Here is a 22,366-nt window from a genome sequence, read left to right as displayed (position 1 = left end):
ACACAACTTTCCGTGCTTCTTCAGTCATGTGAACAACACAACACTGTCAATATGGTCATGATGGGATTAGTGACTTTGCAGTCCCTTAATTCAAAACTGGAGCTTCATGAATGGAGGAGAAGAGACACACAGAAGACTCTGATGCTTGTGAAGGACGCACCCTGAGGTCTGAGTGCAGCCCCAAGTTTGCAAACGTAACTTCATTCAAGCTTTGGGCTTTTGTCTTTATCACATTTCTGGGCATATCCTCATACCACAAGTCAATCTTTCCAAATTTCACTAAAGTTTTTTTCTTCCCACTTGGTGCCCAGAGCTCATTAGTAAAGACACTAATGACAAATTCTGGAAAATTACTAAATGTTAAGTGTCGACAGGGCAAGACCAATTAAAGGCCCCTGGAATGCACATCCCTGGCTGTCTGCTAGGCTCACTCAGTAGCTGTAACTTGCTTAGAAGCCTGGGCTCGAGAGACAAATTAGCAAGCATTACAGATGACAAAAACCACAGTCCCTTTGGGGTTGTATGTAACTGGCTGAAACGGAGAAGAGTGAGTATGTCAGCACCAAGGCTTTCACAACTGATGACCAACACCCTTCCAGGTGACTCTTATTCATATTCCCTGGAACCTATGAATATGTTACCTTACATGGCAGAAAAAGGAGTTTGCAGATGTGATTAAGGTAAGGATGTGGAGATGGGGAGAGTATCCTGGACTATCCGGTGGGCTCAGTTTAACTACATGGGTCCTTCCTAGAGGACCCACGGTGGTTTTTGGCAGGAGGGTCAAATCCAGAGAAGGAGCTGTGTGGATAGAAGCAGAGTCACAGTGATTAGGTGTGAGACGGACTCAACCCAATGTTGCTGACTGTGGAAATGGAGGGTGGCCATAAACCAGTAGGTGTGGGCAGCCTCTAGCATCTATAAAAGACAAGGAAATTCTCCTCTAGAGTCTCCGAAAGGAAAATAGCTCTGCCAACCCCTTGATTTTAGTCTAGTGAGACCCGTTTGGGGCTTATGACATCTGAAACTGTAAGATAATAGATTTGTGTTGATTAAACCTTTAAATTTGTGGTAATTCATCACAGCAACAAGAGGAAACTAATACAGTCCTTCTCACTCCCTGACATATTCTATGTTAATTTGCTGATTGTCTGTGCCCCCTGGAATGCCAGCTCCATGAAAGCAGGGGTGTTGATGGTTTTGCTCACTTCTGTCTGCCTAGCCCTGAGGACAACATCTGGTGCTCAATATATGTTTGTTGCATGAATGAATGATTCTAAGTGGTAGGTGCTTCCATGAGAGTCCTCTAATGGAATTGTCCCAGCAGTCCCAGAGGGCTGTGGAGAGGAAATGGAGGGTCAAAGAGAGATCAGGTAACTTGCCCAAAGGCAGATGGTTTATAAACCGGAGAGTTGAGATTGGAACCCATGTCTGTCTAATTCCAAATCACATATGCTTTCTATTACACCAACTGCAGATTCTTCCTCACGCAGATCTTTTGGTGAGAGCGCTTTAATTTAGATCCTTTAGAACACAGGGCTTCTGAGCTGTGGGTTGCAATCCTTTATGCCCTCATGAAATCAATTTTGTATGGGACCAGAACTTTTAAGAAATAGAAGAGAAAATATTAATTGCACATGGTGAAGACAAGTATTGTTTTGTGAAAAATTTGTTTCAGTTAAATGTGTATGGGTGTATGTATGACTGTGTGTGCACACATGTGTGGGCATAAACTGGGCCAAAATGTAAAATGGATTTCCTACCCAAGCCTTAGGAACATTGAAAATCCTGATCTTGCAGGGGTCTTTGAATGACAGTGCCGGGAAGGCTGGAGGAGTATACAGAGTTTCAGTTCCTGGACACAAAGCATTTATATAGGGGTAGTGTTAAGAATCATCTCAAAGATTTCATGTTCTGAAATGATTTTCTGGTGGGTTATATACACATATAAAATTGTGTTCTTTAATCTTTATAAACTGTTGTTTGAGTTCTTGTGGGTTAAACTTTGTCTTGCCAAGTGTAGTGTTTCTCATCTATTTTGGCAAGGAATTTACAAAAGCCTTGAAAAATATTTTGAAATGATTTTAGAATGCTGGATAGAAATGCTGCTGTGTGCAGCATGATTTTCTGTATTAAGCCGTTTCAATCACCAGCTAAATGTTTTCCTGTAAGGTTCTTTTGAATAAGCATTTATATTTCAGGATATAACCAGGTGGGTTTCCTGGATGAATACCTCTTTTTTCTTTCCCCCTTTTTTCAGAAGGAGAGGGCTCCCAGCATCTGGCTTTGTAAATCAGCCCACCCACAGAGCTGTGTGTGCTAATCACTCAACTCTGTGACAGACGAGCAATGAGACTGGGCAGAAAGAAGAACATTGGGCTGTTGAAGAAACACATTAATTAACTCAGCAGAAATTTAAAGTTACATGCATAGCAAAAGAGCAGAAACCACCTAGATGTATAATACCAGCAGAATGAGTAGAAAATGATGTTTCTTTGTGGCAACAGGTCACCCTACGGTGTAGTGTTTAAGCACAAAGTGACCGAAGCAAGGCTGCCCAGTTTGTACTGTGGGTCTCCTTTTCACCAGCTCTACAGGTTAGATGAGTAGTTTCATCTCCCTAAGCCTTACTTTTCTCATATTTAAAGTGGAGATAATAACACCGTCTACTCTACAGACTTGCTGTAAGACTTAAAATTAAATATTGAAGTTAGGTACTTGTCTCATAGAAGGTATTCATTAAATGTTACCTATGATCATAGTAAAGTCATTAAAATGATCATTTGGGAGGCTCTGTAGAAAGATGGAAAAGAATGTAACACCGAGTGTAGGAATCCAATAATTGGAACTTTGTAAGCAGGCATCTGTCCGTCTTCTATTCTGTGCTCCTCCAAGCCTATTTTCCTCTTACCCCCAAGCCACGGTTTTTATTCCTTCTGCCCCACTCACTCTGCCCAAATTGTTCTTGCTAAGGCCACCCATGGCATCCCCACTGCCAAACGCCTTGACACTCATTTCACTTGGTTCTGGGGAGTGAACCAAGTGAGAAGAGATCTGCTGGGGAGATCTCTGCGGGAGATCTGCTGCGCTGGGCCTCTCCTCTGCACATTCTCCCTCAGCCTCTGTGCCATCAGCTTCTACCTGCTCCCTCCGACCTCTCTGCCTGCACTTGACATGGTGGCCTTCATTTGGCACCTCTATTCTCATCTCCCAGCTGAGTGCTCTCATCTAGTCTCATGGGTCCAGCTTCCACCTATCTGCTGGCGACTCACAAATTCTATACTCAGCCCAGTCCTCTCTTGAGCTCCAGATCTGGGTATCCATTTACCTATTAAATCTTAATTGTAATGTGGATGTATCGCAGGTATCGAAAACTCAAACATTACAAACTGAACTAACTCTTCTTCCCAAACCTGCTCCTCCTTTTGCACACCCTGCCTTGATTCATGGCACCAGCAATCTATCCAGATGGGCATGCTGGGTACCAGGAATCATTCTAACTTCCCTTCTCTCTGCCACCTGCTCATGTCCAACATCAACCGTGTCTCGTGAATGTTCTCTCTGTAGCAGCTCTGCTGCTGCCTCTTCCCATCCACCCCTGACCCACCACCTCCACAGCTCCTGCCTGGGCCCAGGCCCTCACCATCTGTTACTCATTCTGTGAAGTTTCCTGACTGGCCTTTCATCTCCAGGGTTCCTGTCCTCTCTCCTATTGATTAATAAAGAAATTTATTGCGAGCCCAAATGGATGCACTGCAGTCAATAAAAGGAACCACGAAACATTTTACTAGCAGTGTGAATTTGGGCAAGTTACCTAACCTCTCTGTGCTCTGGTTTTCCATTTGTAGTTTCTACTGATCTGGGTATCTATTTACTAATGGATAAGTAGTTTCTACTTTCAAGGGCTGTTAAAAATAATAAAGGCATTAGCGCATAGAAAGTGCTGCCCGACTTGCAGGGTGTGCTTGGTCTGGGTGAGTTGTTGTCATTGGGATCTTCTGGCCAAGGTGAGATTAGCTAGTTCCAGGTGTGTCCTCAGCATTCTGAGTTCTGATTGTCCCACAAATGAACCTAAAATCTCCAGTCTGCGGCATAGAAAACAATCCAGGCAATCAATCAACACAACCTATAACCTCTTTCTACTCCTACAACAGGTAGCTTTTATGCAAGAGCTTTAGAAAAACAGTATTTGCAAGCAAGAAGTAAGCTTTAGAAAAAACAGTGTTAACAACCAAAATGAGAATAAAAAATAACTCTCAAAAGTCAACGAGCACTGCACGACAAAGGCTCTTGGAGCCTTGATTTTTCTGAATGTAGGCAGAAGTCTGTCATTTAAAGACGGTAGTAGTGAGCTCGTTAATAACAACATTTTGGGGCTAGATGTGCCACAGAAGAATTTTCTAAACAGTCTCTGGGCTTCACCTAAAGTCTTAGAGGATGCTTCTGAGTTGCTGCAACTTTATCTGTCTCAGACTTGGATGTCTGTCATGCACAAGCCTCTCCATAGCACGTACTTAAGACACTGGTCCTCACTCCCCGGCAAAATGCCCAACTACTTCTGCGAAGCTAAGACAAAGATTTCTCCACAAGCCTCAAGCCCTCTGGCAGACTGTATTAGCTGACATTTATAAATAGCTTTCTTTCATTTGAAGTTGACAAATTTTGACTATAAAATGAGAAATTTACCAATTCCATGCTCCCAAACTGTATCTTAGCCACAGAAAATACCTTTCAATTCACACAGGCAAAGTGGAAGTTCTATGTAAACTCTAGCTTTAGTTTCTTTCTAAACAATAAGACTGTGCTGGGAATGATTATGCAGCCAGCATTCATGGCACTCTGGAGGTAGGGGGCCGGGCATGGTGGCGCATGCCCACCCTTTTGAGGTGGCGCAATCCCAACACTTTTGAGAGGCTGAGGTGGGACAATTACTTAAGACCAGCTTGGATAACATAGTAAGACCCCAATGTTTACAAAAAAAATTAAAAAAAGATTAGCTGGGTGTGATGGCTTATATCTATAGTCCCAGCTACTTGGGAGACTCGGGTGGGAGAATCCCTTGAACCTAGGAGTTTGATGCTACAGTGGGCTACATGATCGCACCACTGCACTACAGCCTGGGGGACAGAACAAGACCCTGTTTTCAAAATAAACAAAAAAACCAAAGCATCCTGGGTCATCAGCTTCTGTGGTGGGGTTTCCTCTATTTTTCTTTTCTTTTTTTTGCCAGGCAGCAGTTGTATCTTTTCTTCTGGTTTGTCTGCCTTAGCCAGCTGGAAGATAGTCAGAGATTGAGAATTCTGAGAGTAGTTCAACTTATAAGGCCACTATAAACTGACACCTGACTTTTTACACTTTGAAATACATGGGAGGCCAGGTGTGATGGCTTACGCCTGTAATCCTAGCACTATGGGCAGCCAAGGTGGTTGGATCAAGAGGTCAAGAAATAGAGACCATCCTGGCCAACACGGTGAAACCCCGTATGTACTAAAAAAATACAAAAATTAGCTGGGCGTGGTGATACATGCCTGTAGACCTAGCTACTTGGGAGGCTGAGGCAGGATAATCACCTGAACCTGGGAGATGAGGGTTGTAGTGAGCCGAGATCATGCCACTGCACTCCAGCCTGGCGACAGAGTGAGACTCTGTCTCAAAAAAAAAAAAAAAAAAAAAAAAGCCTGGGCACGGTGGCTCACACCTGTAATCCCAGCACTTGGGGAGGCTGAGGCGGGCAGATCACAAGGTCAGAAGATTGAGACCATCCTGGCTAACACAGTGAAATCCCGTCTCTACTAAAAATACAAAAAAATTAGCTGGGTGTGGTGATGGGCGCCTCTACTCCCAACTACTCGGGAGGCTGAGGCAGGAGAATGGCGTGAACCTGGGAGGTGGAGCTTGCAGTGAGCCGAGATCGTGCCACTGCACTCCAGCCCGGGCGACAGTGCAAGACTCCGTCTCAAAAAAATAAAAATAAAAATAAAAATAACAGAAATACATGATAAATAGCATGACCCACGCTTTCCCTCAAAGGAAAAAAATTAATGGATTTAATGGATAATGTCAGAAACTTTCCCTACACACAGACACACACACACTGATGTGTGTGTGCATGCCATGTACAGGGTAATTTTTGTTGCACTTTTTTTTTCTTCTTTTGGTTTTTAAGAAAAGTTTGCCCATATAGCTGGGCATGACTTCACTTGTCTAAAATGGTCAGCCCCAGTTTAATGAGAAGCACGGGGTATTGTAAATCCAGGGGTGAAAACCAAGCAAAGGAAAATGCAGGCTAAATATCAGGGAAAATTTCCCGCTCATGAGTCTGGAATGAGGAAGAGGGGAGGTGTGGTCGGTGTGGTTGGTGCCTTAAATTAGATGGGGAGATGGTGGGTGGAGAAGAGCCTACTGTGGACTTCTTCCCTCCGTGTGTTCTCTCTGGGTTTGCTTGGCAAATGTGCTCACCTGCTTCTCAAAAACTCCATTTCATGGAAAGCAATGAGTCTAATGCAATGCAATTCGATAAGTATATGATTCTGGCTCCTTTCACTGGGGAGCCAGGAGTCTTTCCAATACCTGCTGAGAGTTTTGTGTGAGTTGGAGCTGTTCTCCTTGCTTATGGTGGAGGTAGAAGGCAGGCAGCAAGTGGACGGGTCACTCTCCCTGACCTGCCGGGCCCCATCCATTCTCTGCCTGCCTTCGCCATGCCTTAGAAGCCTGTCTCTGGATCACCTAGCTGCCCTTTGGTCTTAGTCTGTAAAGAGCCAAGGATTTGCAGGGCAAGAGGCAACATTATATAGGTACTTATATAACCATTTAAAAATGTAAAAACCGTTCTTTGTTTGCAGATCATATAAAAACAGGTAGGGTGGGGTGGATTTAGATTGTCAACTAAAGAAACAGTTCCTGTTGAGTGGTCTCTTTGCACGGCTGCAGCTCTTCCTGGAACCCAGTAACACCATTTTCCCACGTGCCCTTCAGGTGTAACAGCTCTCGTTGTTGCCAGCCCCTGGGTGCCTCACCATAGCCTGGGGATTCCCTTCACTCTGCCCACACCTCTGTTAGCTCAACTCTTTTCAGTGTGCTTTCTGTTTCCTTTCAGGACCACTGCGAGTTCAGGGAGAGAGTTCAGGAAAGGGAAACAGAGTTCATGGCACCACATAAGGCTAAATGTTTTGTCCAAGGCTGAGCAAATGTCCTTAGGCATTGTGGCTAGCACAGGACTCACTGCAGCTCATACATCATGTAAAACAGGATGAACCCTGACATTCTGGAAGCAAGCCTGCCTTACTTCTGGACAGACAGCACACATGATTACTTTTGAATTTCTTTCTGTGTTTCTATCTTCCTTGTTGCACCTAAAACAACCTCTTTTTCTCTTCTCTCCTCAGAGAGATGGCATGAAGAATGTCACTTTCCGGACAGAGTGTGCCAAAACGGTCTGTGTGGTTTGACTGGCAGGATGCTCTGGGGAGTGGTTTCATAATTACTGTTCATGCCTCAGCTCTTTACTAAGGGATGAGCCAGGTACAACACTGTTTACTGGGGATTCAAAGCGTGGCTGGTGTGTGCAGGGGGTCAAATCTGGTGGAGAGAAGGCTCATAAACATGAGTAACCACACCAATGGCTGTATGTGCATTTCCTCTACAGTAGAAGGAGCTGAGTAAGCATTGGCATTGGCTGTTGCACCAGGCAAAAGGAGGATTCATGCTGTGCACATCTTAACGAGGGAGTCCAGCCGAGGAGCTCTTCAAGTCCACCGGCATCCTAGGTCATTTCCATCTGGCCTTTTAGTTGACTCCTAAGACACTCAGATTCCCGACCACTTAACATTAATTCAGCAGTTGTGTTTGTGGTAAAAATGGACCCAGTGTGAACATTAATGGGGCTCTCCTTGCTGAGATGCCTGAAAAATCACCGCAGTGCAATCACAGCCTCTTTTGCCTATTTTAACAATCCAGTCACCACAGTTCCTGCCCTCCAAGAACTTCCTATGGAATGCTGGCTGGAACCTTTGGTGACAACTACTTCTTCTTCATTTTTTTTTTCTTTTTTTATTTGAGATGGAGTCTCACCCTGTTGCCCAGGCTGGAGTGCAATGGCGCAATCTCAGCTCACTGCAACCTCTGCCTCAGCCTCTGGAGTAGCTGGGATTACAGGCATCCGCCACCATGCAGCTAATTTTTGTATTTTTAGTAGAGATGGGGTTTCACCATGTTGGCCAGGGCTGGTCTTGAACTCCTGACCTTGTGATCCAGCCTCTTTGGCCTTCCAAAGTGCTGGGATTACAGGCATGAGCCACTGAGCCCAGCTGGTGACAACTTCTTAACTCAGCTTGTTAAAACCCAGATGGCTGAGCCCCACTTCCAGAGGTTTTGATTTAGTAGATCTTAGGTGGGGCCCAAGAATGTCCATATCTAACAATTCTTGGGTGATGCTGATGCCAGGGACCACCTTTGAGAGCCAGTGCTTTACTACAGAGACTACAGAGACTAAGAGAAAGCTCAGGAGTCAGGACCGATTAAGTGACAATTGGGGCAACAGAGGCCTATCGCTCAGGGAGTCTGGAAGTGAAATTAGAAAAGGGAGGCATTGTGAACAAAAGGAGTTTCACTTAATGGGAAAAGATGGGCGAGTGCTGAGAGCCAGTGTGCTTTTGGAGGCCTTTTGTGAGATTCTGAGTCACTGGGCCTGGAAATCTGTGTTTTTTAAAGCACTCTCGGGTGATTCTGACACTCAGCTGGGTTTGAAAGCCTCTGTATATTCAACATCCTATGGTGCCTGGTACACAGTAGCTGCACAACGAATATTTACTGAATTGATACTAATTCCGAGTGGGTGTTGGGAATGTTTTTAGATTTCTAAATGTATTGGCCCACATACTTATTTATCTCATCAAATTCAGTCCTAAACTGCCAGTCAATAGAGGAATAATATGCTCTCAAGTAGAAACTGGAGTTTTCAAACAGAATTAATGTTCTCTCAGTGTCCTAGATTACAGAAACAAAAACCTGGCTGTAACCAAAGATGTGGCATTAGTCACAAGGTACAGATTCCTGAGAATGGCATAACAGAAAATTCCCGTTCTTCTTCATGGCTGAGAATCTGCTTGGCTCCTTCCTGTCTGCACACACATGCACGCCACTGCATGTTCTTCATTAGAAAATAATTAGAAGCAAACAGCTGTTAGTCAAGCGAGCTGCATTTTGCCCACATCTTTTCAGAGTTCAATCCATTACCCCAGGGGGCAGGCTTGTCCTAAAAAAAGAATCTCACTGCTTTAAACATGGCAAAACAAAATAGAAATGCGTGGCAATTCAGGTGAGCTTGAGCTAGCTCAGCTGAGGAAAGGTGACCATCAATAACGTTTCGCTACGCTGCCTGCAATGGTACTTCTTTTGATTTTGTTGGAGAAGTCCTGCTCCAAAATTAGCAAATTAACTCAGCGAATGATGAAAATAATCTTTGTTGCTATTGGAGGGGGTAAGGCTGTGTATGTGTGTGTGTGCGTGTGTGTGTGTGTGTATGTGTGTATGGATGGTGATGGGAGCTGGCTCTATTGAGTCTTTGACTTGAGGTTTTGGAGTTGGCTCAATTCTGTTTGCAGCATGAAACTGGAGTCTGTAGCCCTGAGTTAGAGACCTTGGGTTCCAGACCTCAGCAGAACAAGGACTTTGCCTATCTTAGTATAAAATCAGAGAGTGGGAACAGATTATGTCCAGATCTTTTCAACTATAATTTTCCAGTGCTCTTTGATAAGTGGCATAGTGCAGATGTGTATGGGCACGGCTAAAGAGTGAAGGTGTTAATTCAATCATGTGAATTCAAAGCCATTTGGACCAAGAGGAATAGAAAAGAGGCCTTCAGGCTGGGCATGGTGGCCCATGCCTGTAATCTTAGCATTTCAGGAGGCCAAGGTGGACAGACTGCTTTAGCTCAGGAGTGCAAGACAGGCCTGGGCAACATGGCAAAACCCCGTTTCTCAAAAAAAAAAAAAAAAAAAATACAACAATTAGCTGGGTGTGGTGGTGTGCCTGTAGTCCCAGCTACCTGGGAGGGTGGCTTGAGCCTGGGAGGTCGAGGCTGCAGTGAGCAGAGATCACACAACTGCACTACAGCCTGGGTGATAGAGTGAGAACCTGTCTCAAAAAATAAATAAAATAAAAAAGAGGTCTTTAGGAAGCATTTACTGCCTCCTATGGCTTACGCTTCCCAATAACCAAAGAGGATTTTAAGCTCTGGAGGTGTGGGGGAAAGAGAGATGGTGGAGAAAAAAGATTTGTTCACAACCAGGAAGAGTGAGTCCTAGATCCATGGCCACTGAGATTTGCTGGTGGGCCCCGACACACTGGCAGGAGGCTCAAATAAAAGGGAATGGGCTTATGTTATGGCAAAAGGAGTAGAGATTAGCATCAAGGAGAATGCTGCCATTTTTCTTAGACAGTAGATTGTCTACTAAGTGAAGTTACGAGATGTTATGGAAATTTATAGTCACTCTCTGGGGTTACTACCCAAGTTACTTGACTCATAGTCCATGCTTTTTCCACTACTTTGCCATGGTGATTTTTTTTTTTTTTAAAATATGGAACACTTCATGAATTTGCATGTCATCCTTGCCCAGGGGTCATGCTAATCTTCTGTATATTGTTCCAATTTTAGTATATGTGTTGCAGAAGTGAGCACCATGGTGATTTTTAAAAAGCCTAGTTTTCAACCCAGATTATGTGGAAATTGATAGTAATTACTTGTACTTCAAGTCCATAATTTTAGATAATTGTTCCCCTGTGATAAGCTGGATTTTAGGTTAGGATTTTATTACTTGGAAAGATTCTGATTCTTCACTATGTAAGTGTTTTATCAGGACTGATGATAGATTTTTGAGTAGAGAGACACACCTTGATTGGAGAGTACCACTTGCGTGGGGAAGAAGGCCGACGCATATTGTTGTTGAGATTTCGTGGCTCAGGGAATTCATATTCCTGCTCTGGCATCTTGACTCTTGCATTCTTTGCCTTTTCCAACTTAGCACCTTCTTCTGTGGAGCCCTTTTCTCCCCAACGAACCTAAAATAAATAAAATACAATGAAACAAAATGACAAAATATGCTGCCCCTCGAGAATGAGAATGACAAATACTGCATGAGTTGCAATGTGAATGCTACCCAACCCTGGATTCCTTTGGGTTTTCAGGACCAGGGAAGAGGGAAACTGTGGAAAAAGAGAAAAGGGGAGAATCGAAGGAGCAGAGAGTGTGAACCACATGGATGGATATTTAGGGAGGAATTGTCCAGGCAGCGGGGACAGTACACGCAAAGACCTTGCAGGTACAGCTATGAACTTTGGATTTTAATTCAGTGAGAAAAAAAATCACGAGGAAGTTTGAGCTGATGTGTTCCCTGCTCTGACTCACAGTGGGCAAGACATGGGAGCGCACAGTGAAAAGGCTGTGCCTCCTATCTCTCCATCTGTCTGCCTTAGAGTCCATATCCCCAACAGACCTCAAGCAGGTTTGCAGCAATTTCCTTTGGGTTTCTGACATTGAGCGGTCAGCGTGGTCTGCGGCCATACCGCCCTGAGCATGCCTGATACCTAGAGGCTAAGCAGGGTCGGGCCTGGCTGGTACCTGGATGGGAGTAGTCAGCACATAGATAAGTGTATATTAAACTGTCCTCTTACCTCCATTCTTTTAATGCCTCCAACGCCTCTCCCGCCATAATAAGAGGCATCTACCGTTGGCCACTTTTTCTTAGGCAGACCATCATCATCTTCTTCCTGCAGAGAAATTGTGGCACATGAAGGAAGCAAAACAGCACTGCTGTGTGGACCTGCCTACTATGGCTGAGTGATTAGCAGTAGAGCTTGTAGAGTCAGACTGCCTAGAGTACAATCCCAGTGCTACTGTTTGCTGGGATTTTGGGCCAAGCACTGAAACCACCTAAGCTTGTTTTCCTTATCTATAGAGTGGGAATGTAAGCAGTGCTACCTGGTAAGTTTGTGGTACAGTCCTGTTCTCTTGTTCTTTTCTACAGCTCTACTCCTTTGTGGGAACCGCATCTAACCCCACCTACATGCTGATGACTTGTGAATTTATATCTTCAGCCCTGATGCCTCTGAACTCCAACTACTCACTTGACATTCACATTATTTGGGGGCTAAAAAAGATCTCAACAATACCACCGCAGAGATATCCTGATTTCCCTACCCTAAACGTGCTCCTCCTGTAGTCTTCCCCACTGCCTGGAAGTCACTCTCTCTTCTTTACTGCCTTTCTCCCACTTGTCCCAACTTGCCAGCTAGTTCTGTTGCTACTACTTAAAGATCTAAAATCTGTTGACTTCTCCACCCCAACCACCACCCTGGGCCCACGCCCCCAGGCACTTGCTCCTGGACACTGTGGTAGCTTCCCAACTGGCCTCCTGCTGCCCTTAGACTCACCTATGATCTGTTCTCCACAAAGCAGCAGGGTAAGTGCAAATGCCAGCCCTGCCCTGTGTGTTCTGGCCTTTGCTCACCTTTCTGGCCTTCTTCCTTATCATGCGCCCCCCCTCCTCCTGAGCTCCAGCCTGCCTGCCCTCTCTCAAATACTCTGGGCAAATTCCTGTCTTGGGGCCTGTGCACAGTGTCCCCTTGTCCTCTTGTCCAGGAAAGCACTTTCCCTACCCCATCTTCTGATGGATGGATTTTCATATCACTCCTCAGAGAAGCCTCCCCTGGAAATTTCTTCTAAAGTAGTCAGTCTCTCCATCCCATCAATCTGTTTTATTTTTAGTTAAGCATCTCATCATGGCTTGATATTTACTTAATATCTGTCTCTCCACACTAGAACGTACGTTCCACAGAGGCTTTTGTCATGCTTACAGTTGTATTCCCAGTTTTTAGAACAGCACTACATAGCATGTGGTGGGTGCCCAAGAATTATCTGTTGAATTTACAAACAAGTTAAATGAGATGACTCAAATAAAGAAGTTAATTTAGTGTCTGCAACTTAGCTCAGTGACAAGAAGTTAGTGTTTATATTTTTTAAGATGAAGAAAGAAGACAAGAGGAACTTGTAACTTTATGGATGGAAAAAAGGGAGGAGATGTAGCGACTGCTCTTCATCTTGGCACTGTAATTATTCTTGTTGTGGGGAGAAAAATATCACCGTTTACAGTCATGGATGGATTATAAGGAAGTGGCATGATTTCTCTTCTGGGTAGAGAAAGAAAGCTGGAAAAGGGGTTGATAAAGCAGAGGAATGAACAAAAGAGGGAGAAATTGCTCACAATGCCGAAGCCTGCTTCTCACAGCCTTGTTTTGGTGGCATTTGGGTGAAGTTCTATGCAGGGTACCACTGCGTGGGATGGGGTACCCATGCAGGAGGCAAGGTACAAAGAAGCAAAGGCAGGAGAGGTCAGGACGAAAGGTGACAAAGCAAGCAGAAACATGTTGGCACATTAAGACTCCCTGAGTTACATGTTGTGCTTGGGATGGGCAGTCTTCTTTAAAATGATTTTTAAAAATTTAATACATCTTGAAGGACAGAGAGGTCATAGCAGACTAGGATGTACAACATTCTGACAGCTGACACTTGGGTGTCCCTCTCTCTCTTACTTGGTTGCTCTCTCTTAGATTCTGCTGACCCTTGTATTCTAAGTGCAAAGTAGGTACTCAATAAACACATATTGCATTCATGATAACACACCATTGAATTTATGCAGCCTTTCCCATGTTATGTGCCAGTCACTCTTCTAAGTGCTTTAAATTATTATTAATCCTTTAATCTTGCAACCATCCAAGAAGGTACATGGTGTTATTATTCCTATTTTAGAGAATGAGAATAGAGAAGTTAAATGACTTCAGTCACTCAGCTTCTAAGTGACAGAGCTGGATTTGAACTCATGCAACCTCATTCTCGTTTGTTTCTCAGCATTGGCCAGTCTGGATTTTGTTCTTCTGTGGCATTTGATGGCAATCATTTGATGGCAACAAATACTCGCTCATTTTTGACTTCCCCTTGTACCTGCTAATTTCGATACTTGTTTTTGGTTTCTTTTTGGAGACAGGGTCTCACTCTGTCACCCAGGCTGGAGTGCAGCCTCAACTAACCCAGCTCAAGCAATTCTCTCACCTCAGCCTCCCTGAATAGCTAGGATTACAGACACATATCAATGTGCCCCGCTAATTTTTCTATTTTTTTTTTGTAGAGACGGGTTTTTGCCACGTTGCCCAGGCTGGTCACAAACTCCTGGGCTCAAGTGATCCTCCCACCTCAGCCTCCCAATGTGCTGGGATTACAGGTGTGAGCCACCGCACCTGACCTTAATTTTGATAATTTACAACTGCAAAATATGACAAAATAAAGTCCCCAACACAATAAATATTACAGTTCATATGATTTTACCTTATAATTTCAGAGGTTTCTTTCACCTTGTGATGTGAAAGCAGGAATCTTATATATCCTATATGTGGTTAAACTTTACATTGGCGGTGGACGTATGTTTCTGTGTAAGTGTCTGTGAACATAGATAACAAAATATGGCTCTGAAAGCCTGGGCATTCCCGCTCTGGGGCAGTGTTCCAAAGGAGATGACAGAAATTCTATACCCTAAAGCTGAACACAGCAACACCACCAACGTTAAGAAACTCCAAGAATAAAGACGCTTTATTCCACAGGGGACTCAACTAGGTTCATGAGCCTCTTAATCATCTAGGAGCTCATCTAATTAAGCCTTGTTTCACTGCACAGAAGAGGAGTCAGATCTAGAGAAAAGAAGTGATTCCTGAAGGTGAAGTTCTGGTGTGGTTTTCTGATGCCTTGTCCAGGGATTTTTCTCCCCCTATATTTTATGAAAAGAACTTAAAGAAGGATTTACAATTGGCTTTCTCTAATTCGCAACCCCGTTGAGTGCTCAGGATATAGTAAGATGCATAAAGCCGTTTTCCACTGCTTTCCAGGCTACGCTTGCACACCGGGGCAACCCTCCTTGTAGTCCCTGGCCCCTCCCTCTAGTCTCTGACCCCTCCCTCTAGTCCCTGGCCCCTCCCACTAGTCCCTGGCCCCTCCCTCTTGTCCCTGGCTTGGGGAAGGAGGTGCCGCCCCCGTGCTCAGGCCCCAGGCAGGGCCTGGCCTTCTGGCAACAGGAAATGCCTAGGGCTTGGGCAATCTCCATACGCTGCAGCGCCACCGAGCCCGTCGCTTAATCCCCTGACCGGCGCTGGCCTGCCAAGCTCAGACAACAGCACCAGGCAGCACAAAGGCCCAGGGGCTGACGGACGGACGGGAGAGTCAGAGTTTCCCCTGCAGTTCGCATGGGTCTGTTTACACATTCTGGAGACAGAAGGGTTTTGCAATTCCCAGGAAGAGAAGGGAATCTTTGATGTGTCTTTTCATTTGGCCAAAAATGGATGGAGTAGAATCCCAGCCCGTCAGCAAGGCCACTAAGAAACTCGGCAGCACCGGAGGGTGGATTTTTACATCTCATTATATCATAAAGGCTCTTGAGAACTTCCTCCTACACTGCCCTTCAAGGATGGTAGCAGGAGGGGGGAGAAAACACCAGTATAGAAATCCTCAGTGTGAGCTGGCTTTCCTTTAGTAAACCAAACCAAACCAAAACAAAAACCTTGCTGTCCTCTATGGATATTGGAGGATGGGGCTGGATGAGCCCAATTGCTTTGGATGAGAAATCAGGGGTTTGTGGGGAATGAGAAGACAAGCAGAACAGAGTGGGGCCGAGTTACCAGCAAACTGCCACGACCCCCCATCCCCCCGAGTGGTGGGAGTGGCCGGTGGTAAAGAAGAGGCCCTTTACTATTCCGTCAGGGGTTGTGGGCTGCACTATATTTTTAAACCTTCAGTAAAATTTGCTGCGCAGCTGGATGTGTGCCAGTGCTGCTAGATCGTGTCTAGCAAACCGAGAAGATGAGATAACGCGGAAGAAGCAAGGAGTAGGAGTCAGTGGTGCCTGGGAGAAACCGCAGGGATTGGGGAGGGAGGCTGGTTTCCCATCAAGGGAAGTTGTGTTTAAATCTGAAAGGATGTGGTGGCTCCAGACGTCCAGCTGGCTGGTAACAGAAATGGCAGCACATTCCTCAGATGGTAGAGGCCCCTTCTGACCTGCATGTCCTCAGGCAGACCTGGGTGTGCCTGCAGGCACAGTCCTGCTTGAGGAAGGAACAGCTGTAGAGGATGAAGTCTCTGAACTCACTTGGTTAGCCTGTAATTGGATTAGCCCTGTGCTGTTCTCAGACCCTGAACTTTTCCCATCTTTCCCAATCATGCCAGGCTTTTGTGCAGCTCCGCGCTTCAACATGCAGGGCTCCACATGCCTGGAAAGCCCTTCTCCCATTTCTTCTACCCATCCCTTCATGTTGTTTAAGTGTAACCTATTCTGCGAAGAACTCCCGGGTTCCCCAGAGAATGCAATGCTCCCTCCTCATGTTTCCACAACTCCACCTTCCACTCACGCAACACATTTAACTGTTAGTTATTAAGCAAACCAGAGGGTAGAAGGAATTAATTTTCCAGATTCTGGGGCTGCCTCACTCCTGCATGTAGACTGTGCCCGGGACAACTCCACAGACTTGATGTGAATAGTGCCCCCTGGAGTTGTGCATAGGGTGGCCCTCTCAGACTCAGTTGATAAGTTCTTTAACATTCCTGCTTCTCTGGTATCCATTTACTAGAAGAGCCACACGGCCAGTTTGACCCAAGAAGGCTCACAATTCCCAATTCACTGCAAGTTTCAATAGGAACTATCAATGAAAAGAAGCACATAACTGAAAGAGAATCAAGCCCAAGGCCGTAGCTTTAAATCAGCTTTTAAATTAATTTTAAATGTCATTGACCTGGAGCACATCTTAAATGTATAAGCTCAACAAGGGCCTTTTATTTGTCAGTTCCTTCACTAACTCAAGCAACTATCATTGAGTCCTCATCACCTGCCAGCACAGTGTTGTGTTTTGAGAAAAATAAAGAGAACTCAACTGTCGACAATATTGTTTACATTTATAGAGGAGTGAGTTTTGTGAGAATGATGACATGAATTAAAGGACTAAGGCCACAGAAACTCCCAGGTCTGGGAGGCTCCAAAGGGCAGAACTTAAAGTAGAACTGGTAGGACTGTCTCATCTGGTCTTTGGGGAGAAGTCAGGGAGATCCCCTCAATGTCAGTCTTGGAGGCAAACTCCTAGGAGTGAATTGGCAAGTCAGAAAGATCCAGCAATACTTCTGTTTGTAAATAGAAAAAATTCGGAAGGATTTAAGATTTCACCATTCTGAGCCGCATTTCACATGTCATGGCACCATTATATCTGTTTACGTAAACAAAGTGATTAAAGACAACACTAGGATTGTCCTGTATTCTTCAATAAAGAATAAAGTGTTTATTTTCCTAGCAGCAATGTTCTTTTTTTTTTTTTTTTTTTATTTAAAGTATGAAAACATAGAATACTGAATTTTGGGCCTTTTCTAGGACTTCTGTTTGGAGTGTATGTGTGTGAATGTGTGTGAGTGTGTGTGTATGTGTGTGTGTATATTTAATGGTCACTGGCAAGAAGATGCCCTGACAGTAGCTTGGCCCTTCATCCCTCCAGGGTGGAGGCTACTCTGGGTGTCTGTGTAGACATGAAGGATGCCAGGCCTGTTGCTATTAGGAGTTCAACCTATCTAGCTCTGTATAATTTTCCATAGCTCAGTTTTCCTATCTAAACATTTCTTGCCACAGAGAAATTGTTAGGATCAGTGAGCATAATAATAAATCTGAAAATAAGCTGATCCTTCAAAGCCAGGTGCCTATTGTTCACTGGATGGGCATCAATGCCTTCAATAGGCACCCCTCTCCCTTCAGATACAAAACACCAACCTATAGATGTCCACATATTCACATCCGTTCTCACTCTCACCCACCCCCCAGTGCACATATACTAACCCATGATTAAAACAAGAAGACACATTCTTTTTTTGGAAGAGTTGGGGTCTTGCTTTGTTGCCCAGGCTAGAGTGCAGTGGCACGAACATGGCTCACTGCAGTTTTCAGCTTCTGGGCTTAAGCGGCCCTCCAGCCTCATTCTCCCAAGTAGCTGGGACCACATGTGTGACAGCCACCATGCCAAGCTAATTTTTATTTTTCTAGAGACGGGGGTCTCCCTATGTTGCCCAGGCTGGTCTCAAACTCCTGGTCCCAAGCAATCCTGCTTGAGCCTCCCAAGGTGCTGGGATTACAGGAGTGAGCCACCATACCAAGCTCCCAGATGCATTCTAAAGTTTCATGATGAGACATGGTGATGTGGGAGCATGAAAGAGAAGACAGGCGGGAAACATGGGGATGAGAGCTAAAGAGAATAGCTACACACTAGGGCCACAGAGAGAGCACAGAAAATAAGTAGCCACCTTTACATCAGTCTTAAAAGGGGCTGTGTGCCCTGTCTGAGTGACAGGGTCAGAGAGGGGTGACACTGCCACTCAAGAAAGGGGCACCTGATGCTCCCAACAAGGAGCGGAGGCCTTGCTCTTGGTTGCAGGAGCTATATCGTCTTCAGGGACGGGTGAGGAAAGACTGCTCTATGCTTCTTTTCCAGGTACAAGTTTGAATCCCAGTCCCATCACTTAATAACTGAAATCTTGGGGCAACTGGTATTTTAGTCTCATTATACCTCAGTTTTGCATCTGTAAGACAGGAGTTCATAATAGCACACTTTTGTTTCAGGGCTGCTGAATGATGAAATGAAATATACCACAAAAAGTGCTTCACATCACTGCCAGGATAGTCATAAATGCTCAATAAATGTCATCTTTAGTAATTAACCACTATTATTATTAATTTTTATACATTCACATGCAATATCCACCAGGAATCTTTGCCTTTCTTCCTGAGTAGGACTGATTAGGCCACTAATTTTATAAACGTCCAGTTACACACTCTCTCTCTCTCTCTCTTTTTTTTTTTGAGATAGAGTCACACTCTGTCACCCAGGCTGGAGCGCAGTGGTGTGATCTTGGCTCACTGCAACTTCCGCCTCCCAGGTTCAAGCAATTCTTCTGCCTCAGCCTCCTGATCAGCTGGGATTACAGGCATGTGCCACCATGCCCAGCTAATTTTTTGTATTTTTAGTAGAGACAGGGTTTTGCCATGTTGGCCAGGCTGGTCTCAAGTTATCTGCCCACCTCGGCCTCCCAAAGTGCTAAGCCACTACGCCTGGCCCAGTTACACACTCTCTTAAGGCAACTCTGGCAGAGAATGTCACACGTGCTATTAGCCCACAGGAGGTACTCATTCTAGAGTTGTTGAATAAATAAGATTTTTAAACATCAAAAAACATTGGGGTTACTTACATACCTTTTACCTCTATCCTATTTGACTTCTCTAATGTCCCTCCAGTCAGATTCTAAGACCTTGGTTTGCTTGATGCTAAAAAGTACAATGTTTTATCTATTATTGCCTGCGTCTCCAGTTTGGGTAGTTTCTTGATTTATTTCTGACACAATATTTAGTTGATTAAGCCAGAAGATTTCAAAGGGAAATGAAGGAGGGGAGGCGCTCTAGGCTCCAAGAAAGGAATGTTTTGTTTTTCATTGCAAATAAAATGTACTAGTCATCTGTCCAGCCCAGGTCTGGCCAAGGCAGTGTGATTAAGGAAGAAAATGGCAGGTGTTTCTGGAGCTATGCCTTTGATAGAGTAAGAAAGCACATGGGAAAGGAAGCATCTTCTCTTTCCAGCACATTTACTTCATGTGTAGGTCTGTGTGTGTCTGAGACATGGAGCTGCTTGGGGCTAAGCCATAACCCACTTTACATTCAGTCATGGGGCTTCCTGCTCTCTGTTGCCTTTCAAATATGCATGAAGTTGGGAACGATAGGATCTTTGGGAGCCTGTGTAAGTGGCAGATGTTGGGAGAATATGGCCTAGATTCCTGGGTGTAGCTTTTATTTTGATGGTATTTAATGAGACCGAAGTTTTGTTTCTGAAACAATACTATTTCAGAGAGGCCACAGGGCCTGCACCAGGTCCACTCCTCCTTCTGAGGGGAGCTATTCTCACCAGGACCACGGGGCCTACTAGGAAGCTTCTCTTTGGCCAGATGTGACCCAAGGGCAGCAGTCTGTCAGTTGGCTGTGAGCTGTGACTGATGATCTATGGTCTGGAGTGAAAAGATGAGCTGGACCAAATATTTTCCCCTGTTGGGAACTGGAAGATGGAAATCGAGAGACTCAGGCTATAAGCACTGGGGGCAGACGGTGAAATGAAGATGGAAAATATCAGATAGAGTCAGGGGAGAGGGCTCTCTATGAACCAGAGTTACGAGGGCAGAGAGGAGGCCAGTAAGAGAAGGCAGAAGGGAGTAAATTCCCAGAGAGAAGCAGAGCTGCTAGCAGTGAAATCGAAAGCCCGTGAGGGTGGTGTCTGGAGCTGCCTCAGTTATTTACCCAGCCACAGTCTACCTGAGTTCTTTCATCTTGGACTAGCTTGAACTGGTCTCTGTGTTTTGCAGGCTAATGAGGCAGATAAAAACTCAAATATGGTCATAAAATCCATGGAAGGTGATTACATGCAGAACAAAACCATCACATGAAGTGCTCCATTACTGCATTCTCCCATGAACTGCCAGTTATTTGGAATAACTGGAGACTTAGGGAGGGATCCTCACTGGTGCCACTTGAGAAGACCCTTAACCCAGGAAATGTCCCTCTTAGTTGTTAAAATGGAGCTTCCTTGCTTTTACTGAGCTCTTCAAGTTTCAAGTAATTTCTCTTTGTACCCTCTTTATACAAGTGTGTCACTGTTGGTTACACAGAATCTCAGAAAGTAGTTCCTTTTTCTATTATAAATTTTTGTATTATCTATTGAAAAGGTCACTGGCGGGGGGGGGGGGGCGGAGCAAGATGGCCGAATAGGAACAGCTCCAGTCTCCAACTCCTGGCACGAGCAACACAGAAGACCGGTGATTTCTGCATTTTCAACTGAGGTACTGGGGTCATCTCACTGGGGAGTGCCGGACAATCGGTGCTGGTCAGCTGCTGCACCCCGACCAGCGAGAGCTGAAGCAGGGCAAGGCATTGCCTCACCTGGGAAGCGCAAGGGGGAAGGGAATCCCTTTTCCTAGCCAGGGGAACTGAGACACACAATACCTGGAAAATCGGGTAATTCCCACCCCAATACTGCACTTTAAGCAAATGGGCACACCAGGAGATTATACCCACACCTGGCTGGGAGGGTCCCACGGCCACTGAGCCTCCCTCATTGCTAGCACAGCAGTCTGCAATCTAACCACAAGGCAGCAGCGAGACTGGGGGAGGGGCGCCCGCCATTGCTGAGGCTTAAGTAGGTAAACAAAGCCGCTGGGAAGCTCGAACTGGGTGGAGCTCACAGCAGCTCAAGGAAACCTGCCTGTCTCTGTAGACTCCACCTCTGGGGACAGGGTGCAGCTAAAAAAAACAACAGGGAAAGCAGCAGAGGCCTGTGCAGACCCGAACGACTCTGTCTGACAGCTTTGAAGAGAGCAGTGGATCTCCCAACATGGAGGTTGAGATCTGAGAACGGACAGACTGCCTGCTCAAGTGGGTCCCTGACCCCTGAGTAGCCTAACTGGGAGACATCCCCCACTAGGGGCAGTCTGACACCCCACACCTCACAGGGTGGAGTACACCCCTGAGAGGAAGCTTCCAAAGTAAGAATCAGACAGGTACACTCACTGTTCAGCAATATTCTATCTTCTGCAACCTCTGCTGCTGATACCCAGGCAAACAGGGTCTGGAGTGGACCTCAAGCAATCTCCAACAGACCTACAGCTGAGGGTCCTGACTATTAGAAGGAAAACTATCAAACAGGAAGAACACCTATACCAAAACCCCATCAGTACGTCACCATCATCAAAGACCAGAGGCAGATAAAACCACAAAGATGGGGAAGAAGCAGGGCAGAAAAGCTGGAAATTCAAAAAATAAGAGCGCATCTCCACCTGCAAAGGAGCGCAGCTCATCGCCAGCAACAGATCAAAGCTGGTCAGAGAATGACTTTGATGAGATGAGAGAAGAAGGCTTCAGTCCATCAAACTTCTCAGAGCTAAAGGAGGAATTACGTACCCAGCGCAAAGAAACTAAAAATCTTGAAAAGAGTGGAAGAATTGATAGCTAGAATAATTAATGCAGAGAAGGTCATAAATGAAATGACAGAGATGAAAACCATGACACGAGAAATACGTGACAAATCCACAAGCTTCAGTAACCGACTGATCAACTGGAAGAAAGAGTATCAGCGATTGAGGATCAAATGAATGAAATGAAGCGAGAAGAGAAACCAAAAGAAAAAAGAAGAAAAAGAAATGAACAAAGCCTGCAAGAAGTATGGGATTATGTAAAAAGACCAAATCTACGTCTGATTGGGGTGCCTG

The 22,366-nt window shown here is 45.1% G+C and overlaps 1 protein-coding gene, 1 long non-coding RNA gene and 1 other non-coding gene across 3 annotated transcripts in view; 1 reads left to right on the top strand and 2 right to left on the bottom strand.

Annotated features, from left to right (window-relative positions):
- Window positions 1–22,366, bottom strand: part of ANTXR1 (ANTXR cell adhesion molecule 1) — a 246,617-nt gene that overhangs the window by 57,034 nt on the left and 167,217 nt on the right. Inside the window, exons 15-16 of the mRNA XM_033239293.1 lie at window positions 11,671–11,766; window positions 10,891–11,058 (exon numbers count right to left, since the gene is read on the bottom strand). Coding sequence (XP_033095184.1) covers window positions 10,891–11,058; window positions 11,671–11,766 — 264 coding nt within the window. The remainder of the gene's footprint in view (window positions 1–10,890; window positions 11,059–11,670; window positions 11,767–22,366) is intronic.
- The window catches only part of LOC117099782, a 211,724-nt gene that overhangs the window by 114,501 nt on the left and 74,857 nt on the right, over window positions 1–22,366 (top strand). The window lies entirely within an intron of this gene.
- Window positions 10,572–10,678, bottom strand: LOC117063220. The gene has a single exon (XR_004428818.1). It is a non-coding gene; the product is annotated as a U6 spliceosomal RNA (small nuclear RNA).

The sequence above is a fragment of the Trachypithecus francoisi genome, unplaced genomic scaffold, assembly GCF_009764315.1.
Source record: "Trachypithecus francoisi isolate TF-2019V2 unplaced genomic scaffold, Tfra_2.0 Lachesis_group17, whole genome shotgun sequence".
In the NCBI taxonomy this organism is placed as follows: domain Eukaryota; kingdom Metazoa; phylum Chordata; class Mammalia; order Primates; family Cercopithecidae; genus Trachypithecus; species Trachypithecus francoisi.
This window is presented reverse-complemented; position numbering and strand designations above follow the sequence as displayed.